The sequence below is a fragment of the Mus caroli genome, chromosome 2 (assembly GCF_900094665.2).
Source record: "Mus caroli chromosome 2, CAROLI_EIJ_v1.1, whole genome shotgun sequence".
NCBI lineage: Eukaryota > Metazoa > Chordata > Mammalia > Rodentia > Muridae > Mus > Mus caroli.
The window spans coordinates 115416840-115433326 of NC_034571.1; the positions used below are offsets into that span (position 1 = coordinate 115416840).

At 41.1% G+C, this 16487-nt stretch overlaps 1 protein-coding gene across 1 annotated transcript in view; it reads right to left on the bottom strand.

The window, feature by feature from the left end:
• Positions 1–1602: 1602 nt before the first annotated feature.
• Gatm (glycine amidinotransferase) overlaps positions 1603–16487 on the bottom strand; it is a 16194-nt gene continuing 1309 nt past the window's right edge. Inside the window, exons 2-9 of the mRNA XM_021150284.2 lie at positions 16192–16410; positions 10057–10252; positions 9010–9200; positions 7201–7338; positions 6888–7052; positions 5194–5257; positions 4416–4532; positions 1603–2671 (exon numbers count right to left, since the gene is read on the bottom strand). Of these exons, the coding sequence (XP_021005943.1) occupies positions 2559–2671; positions 4416–4532; positions 5194–5257; positions 6888–7052; positions 7201–7338; positions 9010–9200; positions 10057–10252; positions 16192–16410 (1203 nt within the window). The 3' untranslated portion in view covers positions 1603–2558. The remainder of the gene's footprint in view (positions 2672–4415; positions 4533–5193; positions 5258–6887; positions 7053–7200; positions 7339–9009; positions 9201–10056; positions 10253–16191; positions 16411–16487) is intronic.

A 16487-nucleotide genomic window follows, 5' to 3' on the forward strand; every position in this document is an offset into this window, starting at 1 on the left:
GTTCTTCAAGAAAGACACTCATGACAGGATAGTGTATAGATTGGATTTGTTGAGAAGTTTCTCCACATTTCCTACAGTGGTGAGAGAAATCGCCCTTCTAGAGCATGGTGTGTAAACACAAGCACTGAGATGCAGCCTGATATTTCTCTCTAGAACAGTGGTTCTCACATGACCTGTGGGTCATGACCCCTTTAGGGGTTGAATGACCCTTTCACAGGGGCTGCCTAAGACCATCTGAAAATACAGGTATTTACATTGCAACTCATCACAGTTGCAAAATTAGTTATGAGGTAGCAGTGAAAGTAGTGATTTTATGGTTGGGGGTCACCGCAACATGAGGAACTACATTAAAGGGTCACAGCATTGGGAAGGTTGAGAACCACTGTTTTAGTGGCTTAGCAGGTAAAAGCTAGGAGAGAGCAACCTTAGGCAGAGTGTTCTGAACCAGTGAGCGTGTGTCTGCAGCGACTGGAGCCAAAGATGAGGAACAGATGCCCAATGGTCTATGTTTTCTCAGGAATAAATGGAATGTGATTGGTTGAGAAAGCCGGGTGAAGGGCTGGAATGGGTACCACTGAGTCGGATGCAGAGGTTGTCTATTAGAACTGTAGAGGCCACTCAGGACCTGACTGGGAGCCTCCAGTGTGCCTCACAGGTGTCTTCATTTCCCAAGCAACATACATTCAAGTGTCACACTACATGTCTTGTGACATGACCCAAAGCAGTGAGAGGAATGTCTGAGACCTGTAGTTTATTTTAACTACACATCCTATGCAATGATACCATGAGTTACAGCAGCCTTTAACTCCAGACCTGAGACTCCATTTCCTTCGGGGGCCTAGGACTGCCCCCCTCATGCTTACAAAACATCCAGACAGCATTGAATGAGAAAGGGAGCCAATAAGTCAAAATATGATTCTGTTCATTTCTTTTTCTACTCTTTTCCCCCTTTTCCTGTTTTTTTACCTTGCCTTTCCTTTTATTTCTTTCCTTGTGTCTTCTTTTTTTAACCTAAGACAAGGTGTTATGTAACCCAGGCTGGCTTTGAACTGGCTATGTAGCTAAGGCTGACCTGGAACACCTGATCCTCCTGCCTTTACCTTTCAAGTGCTAGGATTGTGACCAATCTTTGTCAACCAGTTTTGAATACAATCTTAGGTTTGAATTTGAAATGAATATCTTGGTTATCTCAGAAAACTCTAATTCTGCTTCAGGGTGGTGCTGAGGAGAAATCCTGGCTGGTAAAGTATGAACATGACAACTACATTTGTCCCCAGAAAACAAGTTAAAAGCCAGGTGTGGTGGCATGTGCTTATAATCCCAGTGTGGAGAGGCAGAGACAGCTGGATCCCTGAAACTCTTGGGTAGTCACCCAGCATACTTGGTGAGGACACTGCAAGAGAGGTCCTGTTTCAACAGTGAAGGTGGATGGCGCCTGTAGAAGGACACCCAAGGTTGACTTCTGACCTCTACATGCAGACATGTGCATACCTCCTTACACACACACACACACACACACAGAGAACTCTCATCTAACAGCTACAATCCTGTCACTTACACTAAATTAATGAGACAGAAGTCAAACTCTCATAAAATCCAATCTGGAACACAAAAGTTTATTAGAATAAAAATACATATATAATATCCAACATTAAAATTATCTCATGTCACATGTTTTACCTGCATTAGTTTTTCAAAAAAAATGCTTTAAAACTCTATGCCTTAAATAATTGTGCATATATGTAAACAAATCTTAGATTACCGAAGATGCCATTATACCTGTTAGATATTGAACATCAACCTTTAGGAATGGGAACTACAAGTTTCACTCTATTACACTAAGCGCTACTCTGAAGGAAGGAAGGAAGGATGGAAGGAAGGACAGAAGGAAGGATAACCCACTTGAGATGAGGTAAGAGGTAAGAGTTTAGTACCAAATGTTGACACAAGAATGTTAAAGGCATTCATGGAAAGTCACTTCGTTTTTTTTTTTTTTTTTCTTTTTTTCTTTGTCAGTGTTTGCATAGTCGAGGTTATTTAAAAACAAATTTAAAAAAACACCCAAATTTATTTATTTTATTTTTTTTAGAAAAAGAGATAAATATCTGATTCTACTTAGGATCCATGTTTTTTGCCTAAGTCTTTGTCCCATTTAGGAAAAAAAAAGTAATATGAACATTCATAAGTCTACCAAAGAGGGAAAAAAAAGATAAGGTTAGGACCGACATCTCAAGCTGCCTTTAGGAAAGAAAATTAAAAACAGAGGTAGATGGTTAAATATTAGCGGCCAAGTTACTCAAGTGACTAATTTTTGCTTCGGTATACACTTACTGAACTTTTATATTTAAAGCCAAATAGTAAATAACTTTAGGAGAAGAAAGTAAGACCTATCAAAAGTTATCTTCCTTACGTCAACAAAAAGTAACGCAGGCTTGGAAACCCTGTTAAGGATGTGATTGTTCAAAGCACTACAGTTCATGCATTTGTTAAAGCGAGAGAAGGGCCTTGCTGCTTCTTAGGTATATCTGAGACTATGCCCCAAGCCACACCACGCCTGCTCAGTCAAAGTAGGACTGAAGGGTGCCTCGGCGCCGGACGTCGCAGGTCCAGCAGTGGAAGCCTCCTCCCAGGGAATTGGCATTTCGAATGTTAACCTTAATGGTACTGATACCTGCATTGAAAGAGAAGACAAGGCCAGTTAGATAGACTTACACGAAGTTCCCTCTACAGAGAGTAAGTCCAAATACCTCGAGGAACACTGAGGTTCAGATCCCTCGGGACGCTCTGGTCCACAGTGGTCCTTTCTTCTTGAATCTTTTTATCATAGATTACATTTCATCTAGCCCAGCCCACCACTCATACAACATCTTCAACAAAAAGTCAGAAACTCAGGTTGCGTTGTAATTTGTGTCCACAAATCAACAGCCTGGGATGAGCTATGCCTCCTGAGTATTAAAATTAAGTACCAAAAAGTCAACTCTGCATAGGGACAATGAGGGTATGGATTATCTGTGCCAGGCCACCTCAAGGAAATGTGTCAGAGCTGTAGTTTAACATCTGAGTTGTATGGTTATCAGGTACCTCGGCTGACCAGACAGTTAGCTTTATTTGGCCCTGTTTGTAAGGACATGCTTACAATGTGAGTAGACCACTTAACTAATGTCAAGAATGTTCTGGTAGACACATTAGGCTGTAAAATAGATAATCTGTTCCATTTCTCCTTCGTCTGGGGAGGCAGGTAAGCTGCAGTTGCAACTATGCTCACTGTGTGGTGACAAGAACAAGGAGGCACGAGAAAGACTCCCCCGAGGCACTCCTCCTACGTGGGGCTTGAAGACTAAGAGTGAGGTTTGAATGTGAGATAAGAAGCGCCTATGTACCGTCTGATTGGTCGCAGTATACTCTTCCTGAATTGGAAGGACTCAGAGCTACTTGGTGAAACTTACAGAAGTTCTCCATGTGTAAATTTTTGACTTTAACTACAAGAATAAACTGTCAAATCAGATTATTTGTCACTTTCCACTAGTTTAAGTTGGGGGAAAAAACATAATAGATGAAAAAGTTGAACCCAAGAAATTTTGTTAATGACAGCCAAGGAAAAGTGGCTTGTGCTATGGGCTCAAACCATCAGATTCTGCTCAGCTCAACCCTGCCAGGCTATCTTATTTTTAAACCAATTCTGCATTACAGATGGATGCAGCAAATAGGAAAATAATCTTCAATGGACTATATCTGAAATGTAGAGCAAAAATTTAACAACGTGAGTTCAGCTAGTAGGCTGCCTAGCTATATCCGAGTTCACCCCAAGGATATGTTAAATGGCTTGCACACATAATATGTGTCCTTTGGCTCACATGAAATCATTTCTTTCACTGTTTTCCTCGACAGCATTAGAATCCTGGTCTAAAACTTAAATGGCAGAATGGGAAAACTTTGCCCAAGTAGAAGTCAAACCTGCTCTTTAAATGGAATGACTGGCTGGTCATTCTTTATTGCATTTCAGAGCCATGTTAACTGATCTTAATGCATGCACATGTCATTTTCCCAGTTGTGTCCTTTTAAGCCCCCCAATGCATGCAATTACCATTCAATTACTTCTAAAGGACCTTCAGTAATTTCTTCTTTGGAGAAGGCAGAGACTCATTTGTATTGGGTAAGTCTCAATCCCCAAGGAAACCACAAGGAAACCAGCAGAACTACAGAGGATGGTAACTATCGACAAGGGAAGTTTTTGGAACTCACCGCACATCCCCAACTTTTAAAGACTACTAGACATTTATAAGATAACAAATTGGTACCTTTAAAGGGAACAGAAATTGAATTCAATCAACCACATATTAGACTAGGCACGCCTTTTCTTCAGCTAGTGGTGAACATTAACACACATGACAACGAGCTATATTCATCACACATACCCAGCTTCTCAAACATCTTTTGAATTGGGACTTCATTGGCATCTACCATCACGCGCTTCTCATCTAGCATTAAGACGTTCATGGAAAGCCATTTGGATGACATCCAGAGGGGATGATCTGCAAATAGCAACAACTGTTAAACTACGAATGTCTGACGCCATTCTTCCTTAGAGCAGTGACTTAATCAGGGAAGGATGCTGAAGTGATAGACAGCTCAGTCCCTTTCCTGCCTCACCTCCCACATGAAAACCCATTTTACTCTCACTCTGTTTTACTGCCTTTTTCTTTCTGACAAGTTTTCTCTATGACATGGAACTTGCAATCCTCCTTCCCCCGCCTTCCCTGTGCTGGTATTACAGACCTGTTCCACCACACTCTGCTTTTAAGTAGTCTTTGTACCACTGGGGATCAAACCCAGGAACTTAAGCATGCTAGGCAAGTTGTCTACCACTGAGCTACATTTCCAGCTCTGAGAACATATTTTTTAATTGTAAACCAACATAACTATAAATACCACAAAACCATCCATACTCGTCAGGCATTTGGAATTCATCCTATCTTATTTTAAAAGTCATATCTTGTTTTATATAATATTTTAAAAAATATGTCTTCTAATTTTGTTTTCTATAAAAGAAAAACTCACAAACACATGTTGCAGCCTAATTCTAGGTTAGCTATCACTTTACTGCCCCGAGGGGAAATGCTGACTCTAAATTGATTAGACGGCTACTCTATAGGTGAAGATCCCTGATCAGGAAGGATGTAAAAATAGACCTACCATCAGGGATGACTGGTGTTGGAGGAGTAACTATGGTCCATCCTGCTTTCTTGAAAAGATCAATCTGTAAGACCAAACAACCCAACAGAATTAAATCCACGTTCATTATTTAGTTTCTGGCAGCCCTTGTTTTTACTTTTTTAAGATGGGGTCTGGCATGTAGCCCAGGCTGGCCTTGATCTTGCAATCCACCTACCTCAACATCATCAGTAGTTAGGATTATAGGAATGTGGTATCATGCTCAGCTCTCCTTATCATTAATAACTCTTTTTGGCGACTCTTTGTCTCCTCCATTTCCAAAATATGGATGTATGAAATGTTTAAAAGTTGATACTTTAGTTTAAATTCTAATTTAAAATAGCCGTGAATGCCTGTATTGGGTCTGTACAAGAATGATCTTGGTGTGTCAACAGAGTCATGGGTGAAGGAGGGACTCAGTCCCACCCTTCCCTGATGAACTGTTTGCTATTCTCAAGTCATTGTCTTCACTTTGTACCCAGTGGTGAGACCACCATGCTCTGGTGGGTAAGCACAAATCAAATGGGTCACAAAACGGACCCAAAAGTCATAAATCTGGGAAGGGACTGGCAGGGAGGAGTTGGGTTGGGAAGATGAGAGAGTTGAGGAAAGAATGCATCCTATGTCTGAAGTTTTCAAAGAATAAACTGAACTACATGATGATGAAGAAGAAGATTACTTGTGTGTGTGTGTGTGTGTGTGTGTGTGTGCAAGCGCGCGCGCGCTTGTGTGCATGCATGCTTGTGTTCAACCTTTTCCTCCCAGCGACCCTATCAAACAACAGAACTACTAAAGCTTTTCAAGGTTCAAAATTTAAAATTCTAAAGATAAATTACTCATTAAAGAAAACTTAAATACCTCCTATTTAATTTTAAGAGAACACCATTGTGATGTTGCCAAACTCACAGTCTGTATGGTCCACAGTTCCATCATTCTGCACGGCCACAAATAAGGACAAATGTCAGAGATGTAGTCTCAAAGCACCATAGTTGCCACTAGATATCCATTACAAGCCAGCCATCTCTATGTACAACTATACACTCACCTAGAACATCAACACATTCTACTAAAACGAAACAAGTCATCCTGGTCATTAGGTGTGAAAATCAGGGATAGAAATGAAGTGTGCACAGCAGGAAAGTGCTTTTTAAAAGGTGTCCTGTAGCCTTGCAAATAACTCACTGTCCAGCTAGACTGAGAGGCAAGAGGCTGAGGGAGATAGGGAGAGAGCAGCCAAGGCTTGGCAGATCTGCTCCTTCCCAGAATGGGGCAGGCTGAGGAGAGTCTGACCCATTTGAAAGGGAAGACAACTGCTGTTCAGTGGCATTGCTCTGGCCACACTGAAGTCATTTGCTTACAATCCTGTTGAACCACAATTGGAAATGGTAAGGACATCACTGTTGAATAATAATGTAGTCAGATACAAATTCAATGCTTTGACAACAACAAACAGTTAAAATCTAAGTCTGATGGTACTATATGAAACATGACAACAGCAGTGTAGACTTCTGCACATTGAATATCTCGTAAATATACCATGATCAATTCAAAGTCTGATATTAATGCCACCCTCCAGTGCTAGATTTATTATTAGAATCACTGAAAGTGCCAATCTTTGGCTTAAAATGAAGTTGCTAGGGTCTCTAGCTTTTCTGGTGTGCTAAGAACTTTACTACCTGATGACAGGGACGGTCAGGGTTGGACAGCACAAGACCAGGTCCAATGATGTTGAAGGTGGCATCGATGTGCATTGGATTGGGGTCTTTAAAAGAGATGATATGTACTCTGTAGTCTGGAGCAAGATGCCTACGCATCCACTCAATGCCCAGGTAGTTTGTAACCTGAAATAAAATAAAATTTAAAAAACAATCTTTAAAAGAGTCCATTCTAAGTTTGGAAAACCAAAAGTGTGTAGAATCTAAAAGTTGTTAATTTAGGAATAGAGAATGCAATGACGTAGGTGAGATTTCAGAGCCAGCCTTTAGCAACCTGGCTTCTCTGTGCAAAAATATCTCTTCCAGCTCGAATGAAGTCAGCAGCATCAAAGCAAGGCTCGAACTCAGTCGTCACGAACTTTCCCTGAGCGGCCAATTTGTGTCTGTCTTCCACAGAATGGATGGGATAATTCTAGTTGGAACAAGAACAAACACACACAATGCATTTATTTTTTAATGAACTTATTTACAAGGATGTACATGATTTTAAAAATTAGTTAGCTCAATACCACCATTTTTCAAATTACTACCAATCAACTCTTGATTAAAACACCCATAGAAAAGATATTGGTCCGTGATGATCAATTCTAACAGCTGATCTGATTGGGTTAAGGAAAGCAGAAGGGATTAGTGAAGCATACCCCTGGGCATTTCCAGAAATTATAAAAAGCTCTAGTATAAGGAATTAATTCCTTGATGGAGCCATAAGATCACATTATTGAGAAATGGTGAAAGTTAGGAGATGGGGCCTAGTTGGGAGAAAGTGGGTTACTGGGAGAGTGTCCTGGGGATGGACATCTATTTTGTTCTAGTCTCTTTCTGTATCCCCCATCTCTTTTCTTTCTGCCAAGAAGGCAAACACCTCCTAGACACTTCTGCCAACACGCTATTCTGCCAAAGCACATGGGTGGGGCCAGCCAATGAAATTTACCAAGGCACCAACCAAAATAAGTTCTTTCTCACTTAGATTCTTTCTCTCAAGTACCTTGCCACAGCAAACAGAAAAGTAACATAAACAAATCAAAACAATAAAACCATCACCACAACAAAATGTAAAACCAGGCATTAGAGTAACTTCCTGCTGCTCAGAAACAAATGGTGCAGAGCAGTGACTGACCCTGAAGACAGCCCACGACCCATGCACGCATGCGTGCAGCTAGCTACAAAGCTGAGAGCCAGTGGGATGAAGTCACCCCACTCCTTTAGAGAAGGAATTTGGTCCTGAGCCCAATTCCTACCCTAAAATGAGATGCCATGCCTCTCTCTGCCACATTTGGATTTGCCTGACTTATTTTCTTCATTTCTATCTTTAAATGCCTAGAATATTTTTTAAATTATTTCTATAAGTAACTTTTCTATGAGTAATAGCTTAATAAGGAATACATCCCTTGTATTTGTGGGGGGATTAGTTCTAGTACCCCATAGATACTAAAATCTATGGATGAACAATTCCATTACTTAAAATTGCATAGCACTTACAGGATCGATGCTTGTCCACCTACATCCTTTAGAGCATCTCCAGAGTGGTTCTAATCCTCAGTGTAACCCAAACGTTATGTGAATAAACCCTACTTGGTACCACTGTTGAACAGGCATAACTTTCAAAAACATTATTATATTACAGTTGGTTGAATTTGTGGGTGCAGAGCCTGCAGATGAAAGCTTAGCTGTATCTGTCATCTCACTGCGATCCTATCTGGCCTGGACACCAGATAATTTTGCTGGAAAAAGAGGGACTTTAGCCTAAAGATTTTTTTGTTGCTCGAGCAGTGAACAGCAGTGTGCCTTAGGACAAGTTCTTCTCCCTGTGATGACATCATACCTCTCCCTTCTAGAATTCTTATTGAATAAATACGGTTGATGATATATCCTGAGCCCAGGACTGGGTTCAGAGTAAGCAATAAATGCTGGCTACTATTATTGCTGCTACAATCATTAACATTTGCTGTTAGTTTCATCTAAACATAATCAGTTCTTAAAACTGAACACACATGATATGTGCAAAATGTCAGAGAAGTCCTTCTCTCCTCTGTGGATAAGTTGGAGCAGTCACTGACACGCTGGCCTATATCTAGGGACCTACCTGGTCATACAGTTCATCAGCCATTGTGGGCTTGGGTGCTGTTGTCCACTTGGCACCACGATGGAAGTAGTCTTTGATAATTGACCTGTACGCTCGGTACTCAAAGAAGCGTGAGCGCCATGCCATGGGTGCTTCTATAATCTCGTTTCCCACAACCATCAGGATGTCTCGAGGCATTGCGCTGTACAAACCTATCAGACCAAAGAGTCCCATGGCAACCTCAGTGACTCAAACTTCCAAGACATTAAAAGCATGTATAACATGTCTTTGTAGAAAAATTTTACTAAAAACCTTGCATGTCTATATATTCATATAAAACAAGGCAAATGTAATGATACACACTAGAATGGATCGTTGACAAGAATCCCCTGTTGGGTGGTAATGTTAAGCAAAAATGGAAAGGAAGTAGTGAGAGAGATTTTGAATCACCAAGCCTTCTCTACTTGTAGGTCCTGCCTTATTTTAAGATACAGAAACAGAATTTTTAATGGGCAGTATCACACAATTAAAAACTAGGCTAAGATTATTCTGAAAAATAAATTATAGAACTCAAGCACAAAAGCAGTTGTGATGTAATGGCAGCATGGCAGCATATATATGTGTGTGTGTCTGTGTGAGAGTATGTGCACTTGTGAAGGCCAGAAGGGGGTGTCAGATCCTCTGGAGCTGGAATTACAAGCTATTATGAGCTGCCTGATGTGGGCCCTGTGAACACGGAACCCTCAGGTTCTCTGCAAGAGTAGAAATCGCTCTTAACAGCTGAGCTATAGCTCTAGCCCCTCTATTTCCCTTTTAATTTCTGTTGTTAAGGAAGATCAAGGGCAGTTCACTGTTCTTAAGTAGAATGCCTACCACACTTAGAGGTTTAGAATGTGTGTACCTCAATCACATCAAAATGAACCAGACTCTTCCTCATAATCTCTAAAGCTTCAAAGGATTCGTAAGTAAAAGGACTCTTCAAGAAATCCTTAGAGCCTTCTCTTTACATATCCAAGAAGAAAATGGAAAATCAAGGCTCTGTCAGATTACTTTCTTGACACCACTGACCTGTAGACTCAAAATCAGGTGTCTTATACTTGAGTGACCAGTCGATGGGGTCAGGCCGCCTCACAGTCACTCCTTCCATTGATAAAATATTGCACATCTCTTCGACCTCAGCAACAGCCTTCTTCAGATGATCTTTGGGAAAATAAAGGCCTCCATTTTTCTGGTAAAATGGCCAGTACTTTTCATATGTATTGGCCTAGAAGCAGAAGAACATAAACAAAAGCATTACAGGAGAATGACGCAGCAGAAGGTAGGTTCACCGGATGTGAACAACTACTTGTATACATGAGAGAGACCCAGACTACAAAGAGATCTTGCTCAGAGCTGATCCCTAGGCTTGAGCTAGCCCATCTTTGCATAGATACCCAGGATTTGTTGAATGAGGATCTCTGAATCATCTTGTCATATATTTTTAAATATTTAATTTTATTTTCATGTGTGCACATGTGGTCAAAAGAAGCCAGAAAAAGGAGCTGGACTTCCTGGAGCTGGAGTTACAGGCAGTTCTGAGCTGTGCTAGACATGGGAACTGGGAACTAAACTAGGGTCCTCTGGAGAAACAGGAAGTGCTCTTAACTACTGAGCATCTCTCCCTAGCCCCGGAATTATCTTGATACTTTGAGGCCTTTGATTCTTCTGCCTCAGATCTTATGCCCAACCCCTAACAGCTGTCTGTCCCTAGTACAGGCTTGGAATCTTCCAGGCCATGCTTCACAGGCAAAACAGGATGCAGATATTCCTGTTATAGTGTCGGAATGAGAAAATAAAGCAAAAATAAGAGAATAAAGACCCTACACTGAGCCAAGAGCCTAAACTATCCACACACCCCTGAGTTCTTTCAGGAAAATTTTACTTCAAGAGATCTTTGTGGGGCAAAAAGATCTTTTAACTGTGTTAAGATTAGGACGTGTTTTCAAGTGTGCTTTACATGACTCCTTTCTCATTGGACACATGGCTCCTTTCTCATTGGACGGAATTTGCATTTTACAAAACTATGCAGCAATGGTAGCCAGGCTGTGGGGCCTGTCTGTCAGTGCGTCTCACACTTTATACCCCCCAATCCTCTTGAATCCAGTCTCAGGTCACTTCAGGCCCTTTGGGAAGAAAGTAACTTGATACACAAGTTCACAGAGTTTCAGTATTTTAGGCGCTAGGTGTGTAAAAACCTTCCAAGGGTTATAAGCAAAATATAGAAATCAAAAAGTTTCTATTAAGATTGTTTTGCATGTGTCTAAGTTTAAAGAAATATGCTGAGCATGTGTTTGCTGCATCTTATTTAAAAGAGGGGCCAAAAGGGTTAAAGATTCAAGGGCACTTGGCAATCCTATCAGAGACAGACACTCAAACATATGGCCCTTTCCCACTTAAGGACCAGGCTCTGAGAAGTCATTTGCTCACTTCCTACCTGAATAAACAGGGCAAGGACTTCAGCCCTTGGATGGGACAGTGTTCCAGATAGAGTCAGGGGCTTGGCTACTGTGTCCTATAAACTTGAATATTTTCAACTTGACATGTAAGACCTTCTGTTTTACAAGTTTTTACAATTATTTATTACAGTTCTTGTTCTTAAAGAGTTTGGATTTTGTTTGTTTTGAGTCAGGGTTTCATCTTGCAACCCTGGCTTGCCTGGAATTCATTATGTAGACCAGGCTGGCCCAGATCACACAGAGACCTGCCTTCCTCTGTCAAGTGTTGGGAGTAAGGGTGTGTACCACCACATTTGGTACTTTTAATAGTTTTGTTCATCAGGATGGGACTAAATGTCTAGGTCTTTAATGGCGAAGACATTTTTTTCTAGGCTATGTGTCTCTGCTTCCATATTTATCTTAGTCTGATAGTATAAAATATATGGCTGTAATCTAGTTTCTAGTTAGGCTGGGACCCAGGCTGGATGATACAGAACAAACTGGGAAGCAGCTCTGTCACTTTGCAGCCGGGCTGTTGGTAAACTAAGGTGCACAGGCCAAATCTAGCTAGGCTTCTCATTTTTATAAACACACAATTAAGGGGGAAATACCATGCTATTTGACTTACACAGTACCTGTGACTGCTTTCCTGTTATAATGGCAGAGTAGAGAATCAAAAAGCTTCAAATAGACTTATGTTCTCTGCAAAGCCTGAATTATTTATTGTCTGACCCTCTGCAGAAAAAAGTTTGCTGGTCCCTGTTCTGACTAACTTGACTTTTGAAGCTCTATGAACAAATAGGAGGGTCAACTTTTCACCCAGAGGAAAATGTTATCAGCACTAAACATTTGCATACTTTTATGGATAATCCACTCTTAACCAAACCAAACCAAACACCCAACCACCACAACAAGTAGTTTTCTACCCTTTGGAATGTCTTCAATAGTAGCTAGACACAGGGGATAATAATGACTCTTTCTTTCCGTCTCTGACACATCCTGGTACTACTACCCATCCATTCAGCGGCCCCATCTTTTCATGCCAGGCACATCCCCTACAGTCCACTAAGGGACAAGAGGCCTTTGACAATTCAATACTGAACTGCAGCAGGCACAATCATGTCATCTTGCCGGTCTTACTCCACAGTATCCGGCAGGAGTCTCAGAGACAACCTTGCCTTGATACGAAACACTAAGTCAACTATTCAGGGAGAAAAATGTTATTTGAACAGATGTTTATGCAGTTTATAGTCTGGTAAATGCTGGACAAAGTTCAAATGATCAGGGAAAATTACATTTTCCAAGAAAGAGTTAGAAATTGTTTACTCTTCCTTTTTAACCTTGCTTAAATGAGTTAGGGATCATTAACCAAGCGTTTCCAGGTAAGGAACACTCCATTGTAGCACATGATATCTTTAATAACCTGTGGCAGAGATGGAGCTGCAGTCCTGGAAACAGTGTGGTCCCCACATCCTAAAACCCTCTGTGCAGAGTCTGTCTGCCACATTAATTTTCAAACACTCTCTTCTAGAGAGCTAAGAAATACCAATAGACAAAAACTTTTTGTTAATCTGGCAATAAACTTACATTTACTTTAAGCTTAATTAATGGTATTTTTAAAGTCCTTTATCAACGGCTTTATTTTTTTTAAGACAAAAACAACTATTTAGTATGTTTTACAAAAAGGAAAGGCCGTCATTGTTTTGAAATCGTGCTTTCTGACAGGAAAAGGAAAAAAAAATCCCAACACATGTGTCTTGTAACATAGTTTAAACTCTATTCACCTAGAGAAACTCTACAACATTATTTTATCATTATTTTTCTTTTGAAATGAGGTTTTACCACATAGGCTAGGCTGGTCTTGAACTCAAGATCCTCCTGACTGAATCTCATGAGTTGCTGGCATTATAGGTGTGTGCCACCAAGCCCAGCCGTTATTTTATTTCTTATTGTTCTCAAGTAGAGTAACTTATCTGTGTCCCTGGGCCTGGTGGCATATGTCTGCCACCCTAGAATTGGAAAGTAGCGTCGGGGTGGAGGGGGAATTAGGAAGTCAAGGTCATCTTTGTATGCACAGCAAGTTTAAGACTAGCCTAAGCTTCATGAGATCTATCTGTCTGTCTGTCTCACTTCCAGAAGATGTATATATCTCCTATTTACTTTCTTCTCCCTCAATACCTAGCATAGTCTGTCACATGAAGTAGCCAGAAAGGTAAATGAAATCAATATGGCTAATCTACAGCTATTATACTCCAAGCATATTTTTGCGATGTACCTGGCAAACTGGATTCATAAAACTATGACCTGTAAATTCCATATTTTGTGCTTTGCAACATGTAACTTTATACCTTCAAGTTTAAGTCTGAGAGATAGTTTGTAAACTTAATAGGAATTCTGAAGGTAAAGAAAGCAGCTGATAAGACTCCTTCTCCAACTTTTATCAATACCTAATTCAATGCAAGCCTCCTGACTTTAATGGCATTCATTCCACAAGTACTGTAAGCTACAAAGTCTAAAGTCATAAATCCAGTGACAAAACACTTCAAATGATGCCTGAGAAGCCTGATTCCATAAGATCACATGGTAGTGGGGCTGGTAAGATGGGTTAGTGGTTAAAAGCTCTCGATGTTCCTCCAGATGACCTGACTTCAGTTCCCAGCACTGGTGTCTGACAACCTAAAACCACATGTAACTCTAACTCCAGGGGATCTGATACCCTCTTCTGGCTGCACAAGTTTTGCACAGGCATGCACAACCACACTCACAGGCATACACATATAAACTAAAAAAACAGTTAAGGTCAGATCTCACAAGTCTATAGTGGTCAATAGTTCAAAGATTGGTTAAATGATAAATTATTTCCTGAATTTGAATTTTCCCAATCAAAATGGTCAGGGATACTTCTTTTCAAGAACATTATTTGAAACACTATGCCTTATTTTATTTTAAAATACAAGGATAGCATATAAATTAATCTGTTCATCAAAATTCAATGATCAGAACCAAAGGTACTCCTAGAACACTAGGAAGTAACTTTTGCTGCGTTTGCCAGGTCTCACTTAAGGGCTGTCTTCCTTCAGAATGCTTGTTACTACCACTTTGACTGCCTCATCAGCCGGTGGCATAAGCTACTCAGACTCTGCATCAATATACATTGTATCTCTCCAAACAGAAATGAAGCTCCTTTATGTCAGTGCACTTCTGGTGATGGAGAAGCTGTAACAGATGTATTTCTTTATTACAAATGAAAATGTAAGTATTTTGGAAGAACTCAAGTACACTCAAGATGTGCTTATAACTCATCATGAACAAGATTGTAGGAACTGCCTACATCATGGAAGGAACTGTTATATAACACATCACCTGAACACTAACCCATAAGGATCCTGGCCATAAGAATACTGCAAATAAATACTAGGAATTTATTTTTAAAGAGGAATATATTACTTGTTGCTAGGAAATTCTGGAAGGAATTGAGAAAGGCATTTTGTAGCTAGGCAGTTGCAGAAGGGAGTGCAGGAAAATGGCAAAGGCATGGGTCTTTCTTTGCTAAAAATTCAGGTAGAATACTGGAAGAGAAAGAAACGTAAATAGAGCCAATCGGTGGTGGCGCATACCTTTAATCCCAGCACTTGGGAGGCAGAGGCAGGCGGATTTCTGAGTTCGAGGCCAGCCTGGTCTACAAAGTGAGTTCCAAGACAGCCAGCAGGGCTATACAGAGAAACACTGTCTCGAAAAACCAAAACCAAAACCAAAACAAAAAACAACAAAAAACAACAAAAAACAAATAAACAAACAAACAAACAAAAAAGAAATGTAAATAGAAATGAATATCTGCTATAGTACACACCTCTAAAATGAGGCAATAAGTAAGAGAGTCTTAGAGGTGCAAAAAGCCAGCTTGTGAAGAAACCTGACTACCACGAGGGCTTTATCTTCAGCAATGAAAGGAGGGAGCTGGAAAAGCAGAGGAACCCTGAGAGCACAATGAGTCATGGGATGGAATCTGAGTTTGAAACAAGTCACTCCAATGGCGCCTGGGATACAGTCTGGAGAGGGGAGTGAATGGGGAGGGGCCGTTGAGAGCAAACCGCAACAGTCCAGGAAGATATGCGCTCGGGCGGACCTGGGGCAGAGGCTGAGGCATGGGGCAAGCTTCCTTTCAATACGAGGGATCGGATGCTTGCTGTGGAGGATGTGGATGTGACAGAGGAGAAGTCAAAGATCTCTGGTGTTTTGGTTTGATTAAACAAGAATGACAGACATTAAAAGGAAGAAATGAAGGCTTTGGCTTAGAGGTGTCTGGCAACTGAAATTCTAGCTGTGCCAAGTGAGAGGTCCTGTGGCAATATCTTGTGGAGTTCCTAGTGTAGATCTAGATTGGATGGCAAGAAGGGAAGTGGTCTGGACTGGAGTGAAGGAGGGACCAGAAGCTGTGAAGATGGCTATGGATACTGAGCAAAAAGTGAGACCCCAGACTAACTAACAAGTTGTCAAGGACAATATGGAGGAATACCCAAAGTTCTCCTAAGCTCCCAGGGAGGTTTCCAGAGGGAAGAAAAGGGTAAATACCAAATACTGCAGCTATCAAGCAAAATACCTTAAAAATCACTCCCCTGCCCCAGCGGAGTGAAGGCAGTTGCAGAGGAGAGGTGCAGCAGAACACAGGCTGCAGACGCTGAAGACCTGCTGAGGACCGGCTCCCAGACCCATGGTAGCCCTGGCTTACCTTCACCTCCACTGTGAATGGTGGCACGCAGGCATTTTCAGCTCTGCCCACTATCACTTCCTCTAAAGGGTCCCATTCGTTATAAGAGGAGACAGGGCAGTCCTTGGGCAGAGGATGAGTGGCCTTGTCTTCAGCTGCACAGGAATTTCGGGAGGAAGCTGTAGCTGCCTGGGTGCTCTGGAAAGTTCGCTGCACCCATCTTGTTAAGGATCCTCCAAGCTTAAAAACAAACAAACAAACACACACACACACACACACACACACACACACACACACACACACACACACAAACAAGG